This window comes from Astyanax mexicanus, chromosome 18 (genome assembly GCF_023375975.1).
Source record: "Astyanax mexicanus isolate ESR-SI-001 chromosome 18, AstMex3_surface, whole genome shotgun sequence".
Lineage (NCBI taxonomy): Eukaryota > Metazoa > Chordata > Actinopteri > Characiformes > Acestrorhamphidae > Astyanax > Astyanax mexicanus.
Window position 1 is genome coordinate 10,600,001 of NC_064425.1, and position 23,061 is coordinate 10,623,061.

The 23,061-nt window shown below is 37.2% G+C and overlaps 2 protein-coding genes across 7 annotated transcripts in view; both read left to right on the forward strand.

Annotated features, from left to right (window-relative positions):
* fam131ab (family with sequence similarity 131 member Ab) overlaps positions 1-7,100 on the forward strand; it is a 26,617-nt gene extending 19,517 nt beyond the window's left edge. For all 3 annotated transcript variants that reach the window (XM_022669487.2, XM_007247661.4, XM_007247660.3), the window contains one exon: positions 489-7,100. In XM_022669487.2, coding sequence (XP_022525208.1) covers positions 489-1,009 — 521 coding nt within the window. In that variant the 3' untranslated portion in view covers positions 1,010-7,100. The remainder of the gene's footprint in view (positions 1-488) is intronic.
* Positions 7,101-9,112: 2,012 nt separating this feature from the next.
* Positions 9,113-17,817, forward strand: hspb12 (heat shock protein, alpha-crystallin-related, b12). Of its 4 annotated transcripts, none has more exons than XM_049467290.1 (4): positions 9,113-9,176; positions 10,741-11,199; positions 15,143-15,285; positions 16,626-17,817. In XM_049467290.1, the coding sequence occupies exons 2-4, from the start codon at positions 10,782-10,784 to the stop codon at positions 16,815-16,817; spliced, it is 753 nt and encodes a 250-aa protein (XP_049323247.1). In that variant the 5' UTR covers positions 9,113-9,176; positions 10,741-10,781; the 3' UTR covers positions 16,818-17,817. The 4 variants fall into 4 exon arrangements, with proteins under 4 accessions (XP_049323247.1, XP_049323246.1, XP_022525209.2 ...); XM_049467289.1 differs by having other exon boundaries at positions 9,138-9,176; positions 10,661-11,199; XM_022669488.2 differs by having other exon boundaries at positions 9,140-9,256; positions 10,661-11,199.
* The last annotated feature ends 5,244 nt before the right edge of the window (positions 17,818-23,061 follow it).

A 23,061-nucleotide genomic window follows, 5' to 3' on the forward strand; every position in this document is an offset into this window, starting at 1 on the left:
GAGAATGCTCATACAGAGTTTTCTTGGCCTTTTGGTCATTTTTTATCATGACTTCCACAATTCCCCTGAACTGCCATGTCCGATAAACAATCTGCGCTTACTGCACTGTATACACTGCAAGCTGAAAATTCTTTGACTTTAAATTACTTTAAAATAATTGGATTCAAATAATCAGCTAAAATACAATAGAACAGCTTAATAGAACGTTTTCTGAACTGAAGGGGCCACAATAATTATAGAGGACCAAGTATCATTTCAACAGTCACAGCATGTTATTTTATAATGCATAATAAACATGGCTAAAATGTGTTAGTAAATTGTGTGCTATTTTGAATTTTTTTTTAATTTTGAGTTTTTACATGGATTTGTAGTTTTATTGTCCATGTCTGTGCTGAATTTGCAGTAAAGGTATGGAAAATTTGGTAAAAAATTGTATGAACCCTGGAAAAAACTCTCTCTAACTCTAACTCTGTGTTCTACTTTTACAGATCTGTCGTCGTACCCTCACTACCTGCGGGACCTCTTACACACACAGGTGTGCCAGGCCCACCTGCGGAGAAGAGGTGCCTGTGAGGCGGAGAGCGGCGTGGCCTTTGACCTGTCTCCTCCCGTGGGCTCGCCGGCCTCTCCGTCCGACACGCTCTGCTCCAGCCTGTGCAGCCTGGACGAGAGACACCCGCTTCTGCGGGACCTCGGCCACCGCGGGGGCACCGCCTCCGATCACCACCGCGGCGACGCCGCCTCCGACCTCGCCGCCAAGCTCCTGGGGGCGCTGCACGGGGGAGACGACCCTCTGCTGGCCCGCCTCCAACGAGCCGGACTCAGACGCGGCGGGCACTCGCCCTGCTGCCCGTTCGAGGACGAGGATGCGCTGTGTAAGGACTGCGGGGGCGGAGTCTACCACTCGCGGAGGAAGGTGTCGGACGTGGCCTCGTCCGGCATCGTGTCGCTGGATGAGGAGGACGAGGAAGAAGAAGAGGATGATGATGAAGAAGAAAGAGAGCAGTGACTGTTGAGCAGTGTCGTTACTCCTGTTCTGCTGTTCTTTTATTCGGAATGAATGACTCAGCATGTTTACGTCAGGCTCCTCCCCTCTCATTTTGCATTCGGCTCCGCCTCCTCTGGCCTGTTTTTATGTTTTTATTCTGAAACGTTTGTTGTTTTGTTTGTGCAGGGGAGGGATGATGAGCCGGCACGCCTGGCTAGGAAAAAACTAAGAAAAACGACAATGATGAATGGCCAAGAAAGGAATTGGGAGCCATGCTTCCAAGAATATTACGTTTAAAGAACAGACAGACGCTGAAGAACTGAGAAAAACAGAGGAAGGCAAGCGAGGCTGAACTGAAACAAATAAAAAACTAATGCATGTGTCTGGACGGCGTTCAGACGCTCGGTTTTGGACTGTCCAGTTGTCCAGTTTAGCACGGTTTGTGAAGTTCCTGTTCTGCCCTTTACCCCGGGAATCTCGGGCCCCAACGCACTATGGGTCCTGGTTATCCCGTCCAACCCTACCCCCACTGCGTTTGCAAGAAACAGTTGCATCCTTTGGGCATGGCTGCTTGCTGAGTAAAACTCGAAAACTAGAAAAAAAAAAATCTGCCAAATGAAACTATCCTTAGCCTGTCACAATCAGCTCTGAGAAAAATGCTGGAATGTTGAATATTTGTACAGTGACGGGAACATGTATTTCAAAACAAAGCGATCTATCATAAAAAGAGATCTATTTAGATTGTTTTTGGGGGCTGAACTAGTTTTTTAACCATTATTATTATTATTATTATTATTATTATTATTATTATTATTGCATTCATAGGATTGGCTAGGATGTCAGTATTTGACTTTTTATTTTATTTGAACAGTTTGAAAAATGACTATGATTCGTCTTTTCTCTTAGTTTACATTGAGAGAAAAACAAGCAAAAAATAATTAAAAATACTAAGAGTTTAAAATGTTGAGGATTTTGGTTTTAAGTGAGATTGCTAACAGAAAAAGTCTAAGGTCTGTTAGCGTTAGTTAACGTTAGCCTAGCATCTCTCAGTGCAAACTAAAGAAGTGGCTTGGTTGCGGCTGATTGGCTGCATCTGCGGTCAGCAGCCGTTTGTGTTCATTTGATTTTTCGCCAAACTGTTCCTTTAAAAGAAACCATAACAGAGTGGCGAGACTTTTTAAAAAGGCTGACCACATACGGGCTGATTTAAGGCACAGTCATAAGCATTGAATAATGCATTTATAAAGCTTTACATGACTATTTATGAATGGCTTATGCCAGTACTCCCAATGTAACTTTTGTAATTTTACAAGACATTTTATGATATGACTAAATGCATACATGTCAAATATCTTGCAATGATATATAATGATATAGAGGCATTAAAAGCCTCTATATAATATAACATAACATGTCTGTTGAATTCTGCTTAAGGACTGGAATGTGTTACTACTTTAGTTTAAGGGCATCAAAACCTTTTTTTTTTAAACTGAGATATATATTATTGGTATAGATAATAAATAGACATATGTCTTATAAACTCCTTATTACAGTGTTATAAATGAAGCAGAGGTCACTCCATCACTCCTCCTTTATGAACTGTTCTGCTGACGAGGCTGATTAAAACCAAGACTGTATTGATATATGTAAAGTATTGCTTTAATAAGACAGTACATTATTCAATGTTTATGAATGTCCTATGGAGTCCGTATGAATGCAGCCTTCAAATAAAGTGTTACTGGCTTTACTGAGGGTCAGAAGGGTTCATAAGGCTACCAGACAAAAAAACATAACCTTGTTTTGACAGCTAAACCCAACAACCCTATCAAAGCATAATCCAACAAGTTTCACTTGCTGAGGGGAAATGCTGCTATTAAAAGTTGTTTAGTTCTATGGGCCCTATTATACACCCTGCGCAGAGTGCGTCATGATGCTCATTGCTATCTTACACCATGTCAACAGTCTATTTTTACGCCTTCTGCCTGCGTCATTTAAATAGCAACGGTGCTTCTGGATATATCTACCCTGGTAGGTGTGGTGGACTTGTTCAGGCTAAAGAAAATGCAGGAGCTCCACTGACTGAATACAACCTAGACAGACGCCAACAGTCAGACGTTCATTGTGCTGCGCCATGAAAATAGCAATCCTCCAAAGACAGAGCACACCTGGCTCTTAAATACAAATGCAAGCAACATGCTGATTGGTTTTCTGCATGTTATGCCCAAAACACCAATTATTAACTAAGATAATTAGTATATCCCCTTTTTTCACGTATTTCAACACGCGCAAGGCATAACTTTCCCGTGGTTCTGATAGCAAAGACACACCAATATGCCCTAAATCAAGCTGCACAGTGCACGGTTGACGACTCGCCTATAGATCGCTAAACTAAAGACCTATGCCTGGCTTGTGTACCCTTTATGAACGCTGCCCTTCGGTACAGTGTTCCCGAACGTTTTTTGGAGGTTGTGTAAAAAGTCCAGTCCAGAAGAGAAGTGTTGTAATTGGCCGAGCTGTGGCTTGTGTCGAGGTCATTTCGGGGGGTTTTTGCAGGAGAGTTCGGTCTATTTTTGTATGTGCAAGTCTTTTTCCGGACTATGTGGGTCACTCTTATGTCCGTGGCGTTTGGGAAAGACGCTTAACGACAGCTTTCTTCTCTCTTTCTATCTGTTTCCCTCTCTCTGTCTCTCTTTTATCCTTTCTTTATTTCTCTCTCTCTCTCTGTCTCTCTTTTTCAGAGCTATCACTGTGTGATATTGTCTATACAAAGAACGTGAGTGTGCAGAAAGCTGGTGTTGTTTTTATTTATTTATTTATTAATTTATTTATCTTTCGGTTTCTTCGCTCGCGTCCGCGGCCTTTTCTTCGGATCCACTTTTCCAAACGTCTCATTTTTCTCTTTATTCTCTGGAAATGTCAAGTACTCTCTCTCCCTCTTTCTCTCTCTCTCTCTTTTCAACAGCTAATTCCGTTCGCTGACTTTCATGTCGTAGTTGCCATGGTTATCCGTGGCTCCCTCGGACTAAATCACGAGGGCCCTTGAGCCCTTCAGCTGCCCACTTGAGAAGCTCTGATTGGCTCCTAGGCTGTACGAAACCCCGCCCACACGCCATGACAGAAATTAGCCCACTGTCCACTTAAGGGCCTGTTGTGTGTGTGTCTCTGTGTGTGTGTGTGTGTGTGTGTGTGTGTGTGTGTATGTGTGAGTTTGTGTGTAATGACATATAGAAGACATACAGTACCAACCTGTGTGTATATATGTGTTTGTGTGAGTCTACTGTAAGACTGTGTAAAGAGGTAATCCAGTGTAGGTTAGAATGTTAGTATTGGAACAAGTGTGCAATGGAGATTATCACTTTTTATTTGGATGGTCCATTGTAGACGCCTCAAAGATGCTCAACTGACATTCAACTGCATGTCTATTAAATGCAACTGAGCTCTAAGGTAAAAGTAAGTAAATGAATGTCTGTTGAATGTAACCCTGCACCCAACTCTAACCCAAACTCTAATTGCAACATTTTAGGATTGGTTTTAGGGTTAGATACAAGTTTTACAGTTAGGGTTGGGTTTTGGAGTTGATTAATGGTTTATTGAGTTTAGGCTTAGGATTTGGTGTAGGTTCTATAGAGAATCATTTACACTCAACTTAAGGTTAAGTTGCATTTATTAGACATGTCAGGTGAGCATCTATGAGGCATCTACGTACAATGGACCATCCAAGTGTTACCCAATGGAGTGTGTGTGGAAGTGTTTTCTGGGTGTCTCAGGGGAATTCTCAGAATTCTGTGCCTTTTCACTAAATGTATATGGTTCCATGACTTTATCGCTAACAGGAGATCACCAAACATGCAATACATATATTGCCAAAAGTATTCACTTACTCATCCAAAATCAGAACTCAAGTTCCAATCACTTCCATGACCACAGGTATATAATAAAAGCAGCAGCTAGTCATGCTGGGACTGCTTCTACAAACATTAGTGAAAGAATGGGTCTCTTTCTCTCAGGAGTTCAGTGAACTCCAGCTTGGTAACAAGTCCAGTCGTGAAATTTCCTCACTACTCACTACTAAATATTCCACAGCCAACTGTCAGTGATATTATTATAACACAGTGGAAGAGACTGGGAACGACAGCGACTCTGTGCTCTGTCAGTGGAAAATAACAGAGCGGGGTCAGCGGATGCTGAGGAGCATAGTGCACAGAGTTCACAAACTTTCTGCAGCAGAGTCACTACACCAATCACTACACACCTCCAAACTTCATGTAGCTTCAAATTAGATCAAGAACAGTAGAGCGTAGAGAGACGAATGAAATGGAATGGAATAGTTTCCAAAGCCAAGCAGCTCCATCCAAGCCTTACATCACCAAACACAGCAATGCAGGTGAGCAGAGACTTTTGGCAATATAGTGTAACCTAATGTAGATTCCATTGGACATACTCGTCAGTGTAGAAACCAATGGATGTTTGGTTCACTGCTCATTGGGTTGTTTGTGGAGATTTAGACTGAAAAACTCTGGACCATTCTTAACGACCAAATTTAATCTCAACCTAGAACCAAAATGATCATCCTGGTCTTAATCCAAACCTGACACTGTTGATTATTAGTAGTATTACCAGACAGACCGTCAGCCACTCTGATGAACTCCCCTTCTGCAACTGAAGCCCTTGTCAGTGGGGGTCTTCGCAATGAATAGGTGACATTTCATATTTGTGGGACAGAGTGACTCCAGGGTGACCTTTTCCTTTTCTTCATCTGACACAGCGTTCTAGCAGAACACACTCTCACCTTTCTCTCTTTTCTCTCTCTCTCTCTCTCTCTCTCATTGTCTTTTTTATTGTCTTTGTACTTCTGACAAGCCATCAAACCTTCTCTCTCTCTCTCTTTCTCTCTTTCTTTCTCTCTCTCTCTCTCTCTCTCTCTCTCATTCTCTCTCTCTCCCTTTCTACAGGGGAGAGTTATGTAAGGAGTTGAGTGTTACCTTTGCTGACAGGCAATTAACCAACGATTATGAAATCGGCCTACGAACTCCAACACGTCTAGCTCTGTTTCCCTCTCTCTCATTTTACCTTTCCCCTTCAATGTCTCTGTGTCCTCCTTCCTCTCTCTCCTCTCTTGTCCTCTTTCCCTTTTCACACTCCATTCTCTCCTTTGTTCTGCTCTTTCTCTCATTCACTCTTTCTCCTTTTCTTGTTCTTCTTTTATTACCTTTCCCTTGCAATCTCTCTCTCTTTTCTCTTTCTTTCTCTGCTCTCCCTCACTCTCTCCCTCTGGCTAATCATGTATCGTTTTTTTGAGGTTAACGGCTCTAGAAAGCTATTTAAGTTTTGGAGGGCGGGGCTTTGCGAGTCTTTGAGCTCTCTGATTGGCTGGCTCTCTTGTCAATGGACACCTGTGCTGTTTGAAGCGTCACGAGTGTTCAGCGTCTCCCAGTGGCCCCGTTTTACGGGCAGGGACGACATTGAGAGTGAGCGTGTGTCTGTGTGCGTGTGCGTGTGTGTGTGTGTGTGTGTGTAAAAGAGAGATAGAGAGATGGTGGGTTGTTTCCTTGAATAGACTGACAGTTGCCCTTCATTTCTCAAAATGTCCAAACAAGGGTCTGAGAGAGAGAGAAAGAAAGTAAGAGAGAGAATGAGAGAGAGAGAGTAAGAGAGAGAATGAGAGAGAGAGAAAGACAAAGTAAGGGAGAGTAAGAAAGGGAGAGAGTAAGAGTAATAATCCATAAATAGAGCTGGGAGACTGTAGATGGTGTGTTAAACACACATTAGTCTCACCCGTTCACACACTCTTAATTAAGACTTCCTATGATCTCTCCAAGGTTTCAGCTATGAAATGATACACGTCTAACACACACACACACACACACACACACACACACACAGGTTAATTAGGCCATCCTGGTCTCTTGGTCCCTTGGTAATGTTCAGACAGACAGTGACTCTGAGGCGGCCGGATGTGAACTCTCTGGGTTTCTTGGTTTTCTATCTTCCTGATTTTCTCTTTTTTCAGTGAACTGAAGTATTTGAATGCAGCTGTTTTAAAACATGCGACGTACTTTCTGCATCTGACCTGTTTTGAAGTTATCAATAAAATGATCAATGTTATTTTCAATACCTCGTGTCTGGCAGTTTACTTAAGACTGGATTATGTAGAGGAATAAAGGGTGGGAATATATGTGGAGTAAGGAATGGAATTAAAATAAAGAATAGGGAGTGAATTAGGCTGTGGAGAAAGTGTGGAATGAGAAGATTGACAAGGTGTAGAATATGGAGTGAATATAAATGTGGAATAAGGAGGGAAAATGTAGAGTAAGGAATGGGTGAAGTGTGAAAGAAGGAGTGGAGTAAGGAGATAAATAAAGGAAGAAATAAGGAGTTCAAAAAAACATGAAATAAGCTGAGAAATAATGTACAGAATAAGGAGTGGAATAAGGTAAAGAACAAAAAGTACTAAGAAGTGGAATATGGTATGGGAAAAAAGAGATAAATATGGTAAGCAGTAAAAAACAGAATAATCATAAACTACATTTACAAATAGGTAAATAGTTTAGTGGTGTACTGTGGTAAGGAATAAGCTAAATAATGAGTGGAATTAGGCATGGTATAAAGAATAGGAAATAAGAGAATACGAAGTGGAATAAGAAGATGAACTAGTTAAGGAATGAGGAGTAGAAGGAGGAATCTACTGAAGTCCTCTTTTGATTTGGAACCGCAGCGTTAGACGTTGTTTTTGATGCACTTCAGCACTGATACGTTTTGACAGATGAAACGTTAAGCCAGCCCACCACAGTCTGCAAACCAAAGCTGCCTTCAAAGAGAGTTGCTAAGTGACCTCTAGTAAGAAACGACTGTGTCCCAATTAGCTCAGAGACGCATGAAGACAGAAACTGTCCTCGTACTTCAGGCAGTGCAGATTTGGAGCTCTCTTATCTGCTGCCAGTTTAAATATACTACATCCTATATATCCCACATCTGATAGAATTAGACCTAATATGCTAATTCCATCAATGTGAAACCTTATCATTAACCACAGACCAAAACCTAACCCTGGCCCTAATCCTAACCTCAACACAAAACCTAATACTAACCATAACCCAAGCCATAGGATAATACTCAAATACGATATCATCACCCTGGCCCTTCTAAATTCAATCCTTAATTATTAGATCTGTTACATGATCAGTATCAGTCTTCAGTAAAAGTATCTTGATGATTTACTGAATGCACAGATGGTGCTAAATCAATCATTTGTTGCTGATAAGAAAGCATGATGACAGCTTATTTAATAAAAAAAAAATAACACCTGCCCGTTTGGGTTTAGTGCCCTTACAGCCCCCAAAGTGCCCTTTTATTAAATGTATTTATTAATTTGTAAAATCTGCTCTTCTCACCTGAAGTATTCCACCAGCACCCCTTTCTCATTGTAATAAGTATACGGCTCTGAAAAAAATAAAAGACCACTTAAAAATGATAAGCTGAAAACCTCTGGATTATAATCAAGAGGAGGGTGGATTATCACAAGCCATCAGATCAAGCTGAACTGCTTGAATTTTTGCATTATTTGAGATCTTTTTTTTATTTCAGCCATTTCTCATTTTCTGCAAATAAATGCTCTAAATGACAATATATATATATATATATATATATATATATATATATATATATATATAATTTTATTTATTTTTTTTTTGGGGGGGGGGGGGGTTGGGAGAAATGTTATCTGTAGTTTATAGAATAAAACAACAATGTTCATTTTACTCAAATATATACCTATAAATAGCAAAATCAGAGAACCTGGTTCAGAAACTGAAGTGGTCTCTTAATTTTTCCAGGGCTGTAATTATGTTACAGTTATGTTAATGTTACATGTATTAATATATTATTTGCTAGGTATATAATACAGGTCAGTGGAGCAGCTCTGAATTGGTAAGAGTGTTTGTGTCTGGTGGAGTGTTTGATAAGAAGGCTGACCGTTGGGGACTGGTCATCTCAGGCTTGTACCAAAGTGTCCTCTCAAGAGCTTTTCCGTCTCTTATCACCTTTTCCGTTATTCCAGGAGTGCAGTGCCAGGAGCAAGACCATGTATGGGGAGAGGACAACACCACACTGACCCACAATGCACTGGGGCACAGATTAAATCAGGCTCACAGAGGAGCAGAGCTCTTCAGAGCGGTAAGGGTGGAAGGAGGTATTGTTACTTTCAAGCTTGATAGAGCATCATTTGAATATATTTTAGTCATCAGGGGGGATTCCTACAGTTTTTCCAAGGTTAGTTGCAGCATTTTAGAAGTTTCGTTAGTTTCTGTCAGTATTTAAAAAATAGTCTGTTTTAGGATTGCAGGATTGCTTGAAAACATCCAGAGCATTCCAAATTGAGGGAATGTTCCATTGGGGTCTAGGTTTTGTAGGATTGGAAATTATATTTTAAGAATAGGATTAATTGAATATTCCAGGATTGTTTATAGTGTTTTTGGATTGGTTGTAATATTCCAGAGGAGATCAAAGTCTTGAATATTCCAGAATTGTACAAATGAGTATAGAATTGCTTGTTGGGTTTTGGGAATATTTGAATTTTTATGTTTTATCAAAGTATTCCTGGATTGTTTGCAGATTTACAGGACTAATTCCAATATTCCAGAAGAGGTTAAATTCTTCCGAATTTAGTCAATATTCTAGGATTGTTTGCACTGTTTCAGGATTAATCGCAATATTCCAGAAGAGGGCAAAGTGTTCAGGATTGGTTGAATATTCCAGGATTGTACAAAGGAGTATAGAATTGCTTGTTGGGTTTTGGGAATTTTTATGTTTTATCAAAGTATTCCTGGATTGTTTGCAGATTTACAGGATTAATCACAATATTCCAGAAGAGGGCAAAGTCTTCTGGATTAGGTGAATATTATAGGATTGTTTGCAGTGTTCCAGGATTAATTGCAATATTCCAGGAGATGTCAAAGTCTTCTGTATTAGGTGAATATTATAGGATTGTTTGCAGTGTTCCAGGATTAATTGCAACATTCCAAAAGACATCAAATCTTCAGGATTGGATTAATATTCTAGGATTGTTTGCAGTGTTGTAGGATTAATCTCAGTATTCCAGAAAAGGTTCAAGTCTTCAGGATTGAGTAAATCTTCTAGGAATGTTTGCTATGTTTCAGGAATAATCACAATATTCCAAAATACGTCAAAAGTTTTCAGGATTGGGTAAATATTTTAGGATTGTTTATACTCTTCCAGGATTAATCCCAACATTCCAGAAGACGTCCAAGTCTTCAGGATTGAGTAAAAATTCTAGCATTGTTTGCTGTGTTCCAGGATTAATTACAATATTCCAGAAGACATCAAAGTCTTCAGGGTTGAGGGAATGTTCTAGGATTGTGGTCAAAGTGTTAGTTATATATTCTAAGAACATATATATTTCAGAAGAAGTCAATGTTTTCAGGATTGGTTGAGTATTCCATGATTGTGGTCAAAGTCTTTAGGATTGGAAGAATATTTTCGTGTCACATTCCTAAATTAGTCCCAATAATCCAGAAGAGGTCAAAGACTGAATATTGTGGAATATAAGTGGAATAGAATTACATTTTGGGCTCAGGGAATCATTGTAGTTTTAATGTGATTTTAAGATAGTATTCCAGGATTTTGTTTCACAGTATTCAAAATCTTTCCGAACAGGTTTGGGTGCAGAATTGACAGTGTGTTACAGGATTGTCCATCGTGGTTGAAGATTGCTCATGATTTTTACCATTTTGTAGGAATATTTCAGCAACATCTCAAGATATTAACTTTATCCACCATGAGCTCAATCACCAAATCGTCTTCCTCACGCACCTCCTCATCCTCATTCCGCTCTTCATCGCGGTACAGCTGCAGTAGCGTTAGTTCGACTTGGACTGAAGGATCTACCGGGACGGACCGTTCATTCCCGGCTTTCCTTGATCGTAGACCTCAGGTTCTGTTTGGGGAAGACCCTCTGTCATCACCGGCCTTTAGCAACCATCCAAGAGGACCCTACCTGCCAAACCAGGCTGATCCAGAAGGTACCTTCTCTACCTGCAGTGGTGACCTGAGCCCTTTTGGGAGTTACAACGGTGATCGGGAGTCGTTTGGAAGTTACGGAAGCGAGAGGGAATCGTTCGGAGGTTACCAGGGAGACAGGAAGTCCTGCTCTGGGGGTTACCAAGGTGACTGGAGCCATAGAGATGATGCACAGGGTAAGAACTTAGCTATTTCTGTCAAATCGGTGAAATAAGAAGGGATGGAGAGGGGTGGCCAATGAGTGCAAGAGAGTGGAAAAAATATTTCTAAACATTTATTCTAGACTGTAAAATGTAGCCGCTTATGAATAAATATTAAACCCTGTATAGACGCTTTAATAATTTACTTTAGATGTATTTATGACTTTTACTATTTCAAATAACTAAGTAATTTTAATTCTAATGTACTGTACAAATTGATGTAGCTCAAATTCAAACATTTAAAAATTGCTTTTATTTAGTTCTAAAGACTTCTAAAGAGCTGTGACATTGAAACATTAAAAGGCGCCACCTTTTTCAGTCATAATTCATTTCCGTCTATCACTGCAGTGTTTAGTCAACATAAATCCAGCATCATTGTGTATATATATAGTACATGTAAACTTAAGAAAAGGTAGCCCAGGGGGAATGACTGCACATTGACGGTAAGTCTCAGTGACAGAAGGACACACCAAGTATGTAAATAGACGTTGCCACGAGCCAATGGAAATATTTTAAAGACTTTTACTCCTCAAGGTTGCACATCCAAACATGAGGAACACCCTAAAGATCATCATATTCAACAAAAAAACAACTCAATTCAGGATACAAGAGTTTAAACGATTTGTGCAGTCTTCCTGTCCAATTTAATAAACTGAATTATTTCCGCTGTATATAAGAACATATATATCATATATATCAACCCATGAACCTTATGTGAACAGAATATTACTACAAAACCACAATGTGTTTAAGGGACCATTTGTGTTTCCTTCAGCAATAAGTGCTTGTGCAGTAACTGTGCTTTGTTTGGCTGGTTCATCTCAAACTTAGACCTTCTACTATCGTTCTGTAATGGGTTGCCAGACAGTTTCCCGTCAAATAACTCTTCAAATATATGCTTGAATTTTGATAGTAGAAACAGTTGAAAGTTAGAATTTTAACCCTAACTCTGGGGCACACACCAAGGGTTTAATAGTTTAAATATTTATTTAGTTTTCACTTTTTCTCTTCCAATTCAGTTAGTTTTAATTAGTTTTTAGAGTGGGTTTGCTAGATTTTATTAGTTTTTATATATTTTTTTTATTTAGTGCTTCCTGGAATTTTATTGAATTCTCTATAATGGATTAACTTCTAGGACTCTCGTAATGTTAAAGGATTTGGCACAGTGTTCCAAAACTGTTCAACATTTTCCAGTATAGGTTGCAGACTTATACCAGGATCACACTATATACGATTTTAGCCTAGTTTTTTTTTTTTTTTTTAATCACTGGCAGTTTTTCGTTGACCGGTGACAAAACTACGGTGGCCGAGAAAGCCCAGCGCAGTGCAAATTGAAAAGCGCTGCAAAAGCACAAAACACATCCATCAAAATTACAACACAGGCGCAGCAAATAGAAAAACGCGCTGCAAAAAGAAAAACGCGCTGCAAATAGAAAAACGCGCTGCAAATAGAACCACAACACAACGGAAGTGAGTCACAACATAACGGAATTTTCCCGGGGGACCTTAAAAGATGCTGTACCAGCTGTATACAAAGGACAATAAGTGGCAAACAAGCTTCTGAAAAGTAAGTTATGTTTATTAAAAGTTCTGCTTCACAAAACGCCTTGTTTGCCACTTATTGTCCTTTGTACACATAGTGAAGTCCGAGACGTTACTGAAGACGCAGCTTAGCTGGTACAGTATCTTTTAAGGTCCCCCGGGAAAATTCCTTTGTGTTGTGACTCACTTCGGTTGTGTTGTGGTTCTATTTGCAGCGCGTTTTTCTAGTTGCAGCGCGTTTTTCTATTTGCTGCGCCTGTGTTGTTATTTTGATGGATGTGTTTTGTGCTTTTGCAGCGCTTTTCAATTTGCACTGCGTTGGGCTTTCTCGGCCACCGTACAAAACTCTTCTCGGAGAGAAATCGGGGATCACTTGGCGCTCACTCAGTCATGTGAACTACTGAAAGACTGACTGATCTTTGACCAGTCGCAGATGCTCAGCAAATATTCAACATGTTTAATATCTGACTCAGTCGATGACTGGGAGTGAGGAGCAGCGGCTACCTACAGCCAGCCAATGGTATCACAGAAAGAGAGAACCACAGGTCCAAAACACATCTTCTGCATGACCAGAGCTGTTTATGGAGTCTGACCACTTTCTGTCTCTCTTGTTATTTCATGAAATGACTGTTAAACTCTGTAGGGAGGCCGGCAGTGAGTCCTTTATGAATGGGGTGAATGGAGCTAAAAGCTAAAACTTTAAATTAAAAACAATAATGGACTACTTTTTTATGAGAATTTCTTTCATTTTAAAAATAGAATGAGGTTTTTACTGGTTGTGATTAATTCATCCAGTCCTGTAGTGTGAACAGCACAATGACTAACGACTCAAAAAGTCGTGTAGTGTGAACCTGGCACTAGGTTCCTGAATTATCTGCATTTTCTAGGATTCTCCATAGGATTCCAGGATTTACCATAGTGTTCCAGGATTGTTCAATATGTTCCAGAAGAAGTTGTAGTCTTCAGAATTAGCACATTATTCAGGATTAACAAGACTATAGGACTCTTTTTTAGTATTCCAGGATTTCCAGGAAGTGTTCCATGATTGCTCGGAATCCTTTAGAATGAGCCGTAATCTCAAGACGTGTCAGAACAGCTGCTGTCTTGATTTCCACATATAAATCGACTGATGTGTGGTTGGGAACGATTAAACTGAGTAACCTGACCTCAATGATCAAATCATCCTCCTCACACACCTGAAAATGACTGTTAAACTCTGTAGGGAGGCCGGCAGTGAGTCCTTTATGAATGGGGTGAATTTTAAATTAACTTCGAATTAAAAACAATAATGTACTAATTATTCTAAGAATTTCTTTGATTTTAAAAGTAGAAGGATGTTTTACTGGTTGTGATTAATTCATCCAGTTGTGTAGTGTGAACACCACAATGACTGATGACTCAAAAAGTCGTTTAGTGTGAACCTGGCACTAGGTTCCAGAATTATCTGTATTTTCTAGGATTCTTCCTAGGATTCCAGGATTGTTCAACATATTCCAGGACAAGCTGTTTGCATTATTCAGGATTAACAAGACTACCATATTCTAGGAATTTTTTTTAGTATTCCAGGATTTGCCAAAGTGTTTCACGATTGCTCAGAATCCTTCAGAATGAGCCGTAATCTCAAGACGTGTCAGAACAGCTGCTGTCTTAATTTCCACGTATAAATCGACTGATGTGTGGTTGGGAACGATTAAACTGAGTAACCCGCAATGAAGTGTATATAAAACGGGGAGTAAAATATTGGTATCAGCGTCAGACGCTAGCTTGACTCTCTCCACTCGGCCTGTTGCCTGAATTATGGAGGAGATGTCAGGAAAGTGAGAGAGGAGGAGCAGGAGGCCATTTCTCTTCTCAGTCTTTATTTCTCCCGAGACGCTATTTGTCACAGATTGGGCTCCAGACTGGCCAGTGCCTCACGCAGAGTGCCGCTGTCATCCGGGCAGAGCGGCGACGGAGGCAGAGTTACAGCGGGAGAGGGAGTCGTTCCTCACACATACGGACAGTGGAGCCGTGGGCACTTAAAGCCCGCATTAGCTACAGTTGCAAAACACCCGCGGTGTGACTAGTGGGAGATGACACACATGGTGGAGGAGATAAAGGGCCAAATGAAACCAAGGAGACCCAGTAAAATCCGGGGCTAACGTCTGAGAAAAGCCACTTATGCAACAGGCCTGAAAAAACAGCTCTAGTTTCAGTGTTGAACTAACAACTGTTATGTGTTCAACTGGGTGCTAAAAGAAAATATCAAATATCAATTTTTTTTTCTAAATCCCTGTGTAGAATCTTTCTGTATTCAAGTTTAAACACACTTTCTCATTCATTGTTTTTCTATATTTAGTTATTTAATTAAGTTTCCACATTTATTTTCTCTTTCTAGCTACTTCTGGCCAGTCTGCCCGTGTGGGTGCGGTTCAGATGATGGGCAACAGTTACTACTTCTCTGCTGACGTCAGCCAGTTTGAGCCCCATGATGTGGTGGTGATGGCCTACAACCACAGTGTCGTTATACATGCTGAGAAGGTTTGTGTTGACTGATGTTGAGACAAATACAAATGCAAATCCAGATCAAGACCAAGGCTACGTTCACATTACCAGGCTGAAGTGACACAAATCCGATTTTTTGCTTAGTGTGGCTCAGATCTGATCTGTTCATGGCTGTGTGAACATGCCAAATCCAATTTTTTATTTATCAGATCTGAGGCACTTTCATGTGTGGTCCTAAATCAGATACATAGCCAATCCACAGTCATGCGACATTAATGTGAAGGTTAATGTCAAATCTGAATTCATGCGTCTTTTTGCTTTTACACATTAGCATTAGCGCTACATGCTTTTTTCTCGAACACATCACACATCTCTTGGTGCAGCTGTGCAGCTATAGCTATAGCAAAAAAAAACAGCAAAAGCAAACCACCTGTCCTTTTTTTCACTTCCTTAACCTGAGCATGAACTTCAGACAAACTGTTTACTTTTCTCCACTCCAGCAAAAGATGATCCACGTATGAGCTGCTAACAAACGCATCCATTTCCCTTTATAAAGCTACGAGTCTCTCGTCTCTCCAATATGAGTTTTTTTGTTGTTGGTGAAGAAGGAGACATTTATACATGTATCATTGTGCACATGTGAGGCAGTGTTTCAGGGACAGATTTGTACACATTACACACAGATCCAGATAACTTACATTTGTAAATGTGAACCAACCTATTCCGATCTGAGCAAAAAATCGGATTTGAGCAATGTGGCTTGTCATATGAACGTAATCTTAGATGGTCTAAGCTGGACTTTGATGATGAAACACTGATTCAGATTCAGAATGTGGATTAAACATGTTTTAAAAAAGAAAAAATTAGTTAAATAACAAAATCTGAAGGTAGATCCTGATTTTGTATGTTTTTTAAAAAACAAGTGTAAAATAGGTTTTCCAGTTAGTAATTTGTTTTTCTCTACACTGACACTGACACAATAAAAAGCACGTTTTTTTATATATTCAGTCTAATATATATTTTTTAATGTTGTTTTAAATTATTATCTGGCATTCCTAGTACACATACATGCTGTTAAATGTTGTATTTTCACTTTTTTATTTTTTTATTCAGTTTGACGTGTACTTTTAAAAAGATGTAACATCATACAACGTTTACTTTAATCTTAAATAGAAAAAGTATTTTTTAAATAACTTAGTAAATCTAGTAACCTTTTTATTCATATATTCTTCTATTAAAAGATACTCTTTTTATTCTATTACTTTAATTAACAAAAGCATAGTCTTAAGAAGAAAAAAAGGTGTAGTTAGTCGTGATTAATCACAGAATTTTATTTCTAAATAAATGTATGAATATTTGCTGTCCTTGTTCACCAGGTTGGAGATGATGGAAGCATCAGGGACAAGTTCATCCACAAGTCACTGTTGCCAGAAGACATGGACCCTTTGTCCGTAAACGGGACCCTGACACCGGAGGGGACGCTCGTGATCAGCGTGAAGCGCAACACCAAGCCACTCTCGAACTCTCTGACCTCTAATTTCCACTCTGAAGGTCATCAGTGTTACTGATACTAGAGAAACAAAAACTGGAATCAACTACATGCACTGATTTCCAGTCATGTTGTAATTAACGCTCATTCCCAAATATATCCTTAATCAATAATTCAGTTAAACACCCTAAAGTTAGCTTCTAAAAAATTGCCTCCAAAAGTGCTAATATGCAAATATCATGCTATTTTTAGGTTTTGCATCAATTCTATTATGTGTAGCATTAGCATATCAGTGTAAATGTACTAGTTTGCATACTTACTTAGCACCTGCCGAGCTCTGCTGCAAGTGCTAAGTGCTTAGCTTTTAGCAGTTAGCCTACTCAGTGATGCAGTGACAAATCTCAGACCAGAGATTTTTTAAAGCTTCAGGCTAATGCCAAAGTCAACAAATTACAAAAGACTATAGTCTTACCTTTTGGTGTGATTTTGGACATTTTTTCATCTCTAATATTCCATGAGATTATAACTCAATTTATTTGGAAAATGCATGGGAGTTGTGTATTGCGCCAACTTTCATTTAGATATGCAACTAAAAAACACTCACAGGAATTTTCCAAGTCATCTGAGTTGTAATCTCATGGAATATAAGAGTTGTAAAAATGTCCAAAAAACAAAATTTTCTCTCAAAGTAAGCAAATTACGTCTTATGTTTTGGTGTGATTTTGGACATTTTTTCCAACTCTTATAATCTTTCAAATTTAACTTAAATGACTGTGAAGATGCCTGGGAGTGATAGTGTATAGTGTATAGAGTATAGTGTATAGATTCATTCAGATTTTACTTTTAATTTCCCAAATCTCCAAAATCTGCAAAAAAACAAACAAACAAACATACCAACAAAAAAGGTTCCCCAAATTGGCAAACTACATAAGGCTATAGTTTTACCTTTTGGTGTGATTTTGGACATTTTTTCTAACTCCCATAATCTTTTAGATTAAAACTCAAATGACTGCGGGAATGCCTGGGACTTTTGTGTATTGTGTATTTTTTTTTCAGATATGCAATAAAAACTATTTTAATTTTTCCCCTAAAATTGACATATTACATAAGACTATAGTCTTACCTTTTGGTGTGATTTTGGACATTTTTCCAACTCTTATAATCTTTCAGATTATAACTCAAATGACTTGGAAAATGCATAAGAGTGGTGTATTGTTTGTAGTTTTATTCAGATAGGTAATTCTGCTTTGGTGTGATTTTGGACAGTTTTTTCAAACTGTTAATCTTTCAGATTAAAACTCAAAACACTGGAAACATGCCTGGGAGTGGTGTGTTGTGTATAGTTTCATTCAGATAGGCAATAAAAAACACTTTCTATTTTTACACAAAATTTGCAAACTACATAAGACTATAGTCTTACCTTTTGGAGTGATTTAGAATTTTTTTTTCATCTCTAATATTCCATGAGATTTTAACTCAAATGACTTGGAAAATGCATGAGAGTGGTGTATTGTTTGTAGTTTCATTCAGATAGACAATAAAAAATATATATTTTTAAACCAAATCTGCGAAATTCATAAGTCTTATGCTTTGGTGTGATTTTGGACATTTTTTTCAAATTGTCAATCTTTCAGATTAAAACTCAAAAGACTGGAAAATGCCTGGAAGTGGTCTGTTGTAAATAGTTTCATTCTGACAGGCAATAAAAAAACACTTTTAATTTTCCCCCAAAATCAGCAAATTACATAAATCTTATGTTTTGGGATGATTTTGGACATTTTTGTAATCTCTTATATTCCATGAGATTTTAACTCAAATAACTTGGAAAATGCTTGGGAGTGGCGTGTTGTTTATATTTTCATTCAGAAAACACTTTTTTTTTTACCCAAAGTCTGCAAACACCATAAGGCTAGTCTTACCATTAGGAGTGATTTGGTCTTTTTTTTTCATCTCTAATATCCCATTAAATTATATCTCAAATGACTAAGAAAATTCTTGGGGGTGGTGTATTTTACCATGTTTCATTCAGACATGCAAAAAAAAAAAACAACAACAAAAAAACACTTTACATTTTTCCCCCAAAACCGGCAAATTACATAAGGCTATAGTCTTTGTTTTGGTGTGATTTTGAACATTTTTTCCAACTGTTATAATCTTTTAGATTTTAACTTGAATGACTGTGAAAATGCCTGTATAGATTTATTCAGTGTATAGATTTATTCAGAGATGCAATTAAATTATACTTTTAATTTTCCCTCCAAAATCAGCAAAATTACATAAGGCTATAGTCTTTCCTTCTGGTGGGATTTTGGACATTTTTTTGATTTTGGACATAATGTTTGTAGTTTCATTCAGACAGGTAATAAAAAAACACTTAATTTCCCCCCAAATCAGCAAATTTTATTTTTACCCCAAATCTACAAATTTCATTATAGTCTTATGTTTTGAGTGATTTTGGACATTTTTCCAACTCTTATAATTTGGAAGATTATAACTCAAATGACTTGGAAAATGCACGAGAGTAGTGTATTGTAGTTTCATTCAGATAGGCAATAAAAAAAACTTTCTATTTTTTACCCAAATCTGCGAATTTCATAATTTCCATGCTTTGGTGTGATTTTGGATTTTTTTTTTAAAAACTGTCAATCTTTCAGATTATAGCTCAAAAGACTGGGAAAGGGCTTGGGAGGATATATTGTGCATAGTTTCATTTAGATAAGCAATAAAAAACACTTAATTTCCCCCCCAAATCTGCAAATTACATAAGGCTATAGTCTTATGTTTTGAGTGATTTTGGACATTTTTTCATCTCTTATATTCCACGATTTTAACTCAAATAACTTGGAAAATGATTGGGAGTGGTGTATTGTTTGTAGTTTCATTCAGATAGGCAACAAAAAAAAAATCTATTTTTACCCCAAATCTGCAAATTTCATAAGGCTATAGTCTTATGATTTGGTGTGATTTTGGACATTTTTTTCAAACTGTTAATCTTTCAGATTATAACTCAAAAGACTAGGAAAAGGCTTGGGAGGATATATTGTGCATAGTTTCATTCAGATAAGCAATAAAAAAACACTTAATTTTCAAATTACATAAGGCTATAGTCGTGTGTAATTTTTTTTTCATCTCTTATATTCCATGAGATTTTAACTCAAATAACTTGGAAAATACATGGGAGGGGTATGTTGTGTATAGTTTCATTCAGATAGGCAATAAAAAAAACACTTTCTATTTTTACCCAAAATCTGCAAACTACATAAGACTATAAGTCTTACCTTTTGGAGTGATTTTGGACATTTTTTCATCTCTAATATTCCATGAGATAACTCAAATGATTTGGAAAATGCATGGGAGTTGTGTATTCTGCATGTTTCTTTCAGACATGCAATAATAAAAAAAAAAACAACACTTTGAATTTTTTCCCCAAAATCGGCAAATTACATAAAGATATATAGTATTATATTTGGTGTGATTTTGGACATTTTTTCCAACTCTTATAATCTTTCAGATTGTAACTTAAATGACTGGGAAAATGCCTGGGAGTTGTGTCATGTATAGATTCATTCAGACATGCAATTAAATTATACTTTTAATTTCCCTCCAAAATCTGCAAAGTACATAAGGCTATATATAGCCTTACCATCTGGTGGGATTTTGGACATTTTTTTGCAACTTTTATATTCCATGCTAATTTAACTTAAATGACTTAGACAATGCATGGGAATGATGTATTGTGTATAGTTTCATTCAAATATGCAATAAACAAACAAACAAAAAAAAACATACCAAACAAAACAAAACAAAAAATATTTTTTTCCCCTAAATCGGCAAATTACATAAGGCTATAGTCTTACCTTTTGGAATGATTTTAGACATTTTTGAGATTATAACTGTAAAGTCTTGAAAAATGCATTTGAGTGGTGTAATGTTTGTAGTTTCATTCAGACAGGAAATAAAAAAAACACTTGGATTTTTTTCCCCAAAATCAGAAAATTACTTAAAGCTATAGTCTTACCTTTTGGTGCGAGTTTGAACAATTTTTCCAACTCTTATATTCCATGAGATTTTACTCAAATTACTGAGGAAATGCCTGAAAGTGGTGTGGTGTCTATAGTTTCATTCATATATGCAATGAAAAAAAAAAAACACTTAATTTTCCCCCAAATTAATGAATAACATTATGCTAAAGCTAATGTCTGCAACACTGGATTGCAACACCCTACAGCAGACAGTGAGGACAGCTGAGAAGATCACTGGAGTCTCTGTCTCCCCTGTCCTGGATATCTACACCACACACTGCGTCCACAAGGACACTCCCAACGATCCCTCACACAGCCTCTTCACACTGATGTCGTCCGGCAGAAGATAGCAGAGCATCCGGGCCTCCAGAACCAGATTCTGCAACAGCTTCTTCCCTCAGAACATCAGACTCCATCAGCAATATTTGCTGCAAACTCTATAACTATATATTCTTTACCTCAGTAACTGTTTTAAGGATGTATGATCTGTATGTTACATATCTCTGCTTTTTATCTTGTCAGTACTACACTGTCCTCTCTGTTAAACTGTCTCATGTCTGCTGAATTTATTGTATTTTTTGTAGTGTTATAGTTCTATATTGCACAACTTGTTGCACATTTGCATTTTGACATCTTTATTATACTGTTTGTTAAATGTTGCAAGGTGTTGGTATATAATTTCACTGCACTGTGTACTTTTACTCAGATGAAATGACAATAAAAGCTTCTTTCTCTCTTGATTCTTCTTAACTTGAACTCTTTACTTGCAATAAAAAGCACTTTATTTTTCAACCGAATCAGAAAATTACATAAGGCTATAGTCTTACCTTTTGAGGTAATTTTAAACATTTTTTGAAACTCACATTTCATGAGATTATAACTCAAAGGCCTTGGAAAATGCATGGGAGGGGTGTGTTGTGTATAGTTTCATTCAAATATGCAATTAAAAACACTTAATTTGTTCTTAAAAATGACAAACTACATAAGGCTTACCTATTGGTGTAATTTTGTAATTTTTTTCCAACTCTAATTATCTTTCATATTATAACTCAAATGACTTAAAAATGCATAGAAGTAGTGTAATGACTATAGTTACAGAAAATACTTTTAATTTTGCCCCTAAATCAGACAATTACATAAGGCTATAGTCTTACATTTTGGTGTAATTTTGGATATTTTTTGCAACTCATAGAATCTTTAATATTATAACTCAAATGACTTGAAATATGAATGTGAGGGGTGTGTTGTGTATAGTTTATTCAGAAATGCAATAAAAAAATAAATAAATAAATTTCTCCCAAAATCTGCAAATTACATAAGGCTATAGTCTTACCTTTTGGGTGATTTTTAACATTTTTTGCACATTTTATATTTTATGAGAATTTAACTCCAATGACTTAGAAAAAGCATCAGAGTGGTGCATTGTGTATAGTTTCATTCAGATATGGAATAAAAAATAAATAAAAAAAAATCCCCAAAATCTGCAAATTACATAAGGCTATAGTCTTACCTTTTAATATAATTTTGGACATTTTTTGAAACTCTTAGAATCTTTCAGATTATAACTCAAGTTACATGAAATATGAATGGGACTGATGTGTTGTGTATAATTTATTCAGAAATGCAATAAAAAACACTTTCTATTTTTTACCCAAAATTGGAAAGTACGTGAGGCTATAGTCTTACCTTTTAAGATGATTTTGAATTTTTTTTTTAACTCTTATAATCTTTCAAATTATAACTCAAATGACCTAGATGCATAGGAGTGGTATATTATTTGTAGTTTCATTCAGATATTAACTAAAAAAAAAACACTTTTCATTTTACCCCAAAATCTATTAATTACATAAGGCTATATTTTTACTCCAATGACTTAGAAAAGGCATCAGATTGGTGAATTGTGTATAGTTTCATTCAGATATGGAATAAAGAAAAAAATCCCAAAAATTGGCAAATTACATAAGGCTTACCTTCTGGTGCAATTTTGGAAATTTTTTGAAACTCTTATATTCAATGAGATTCTAACTCAAATCACTTGGAAAAGTTATGGGAGGGGTGTGTTGTTTATAGTTTATTCAGAAATGCAGTAAAAAAAAAAAAAAAAAAAAACTCTTTCTATTTTTACCCAAAATTGGGAAAAATACATAAGGCTATATAGTCTTACCTTCTGGTTTGATTAACTTCTGGACCTTTTTTTGCTATTTATATTCCATGAGATTCTAACTCAAATCACTTGGAAAATGCATGGGAGAAGTGTGTTGTGAATAATTTATTCAGAAATGCAATAAAAAACTCTTTCTA

Bases quoted from the DNA above. Each gene is read 5' to 3' on its own strand.
- hspb12 (XM_049467290.1), top strand. From the start codon at position 10,782: ATGAGCTCAATCACCAAATCGTCTTCCTCACGCACCTCCTCATCCTCA. The intron at 11,200-15,142 runs GTAAGAACTTAG...TTCTCTTTCTAG, and splicing joins CCATAGAGATGATGCACAGG to CTACTTCTGGCCAGTCTGCC. The intron at 15,286-16,625 runs GTTTGTGTTGAC...CTTGTTCACCAG, and splicing joins TCGTTATACATGCTGAGAAG to GTTGGAGATGATGGAAGCAT.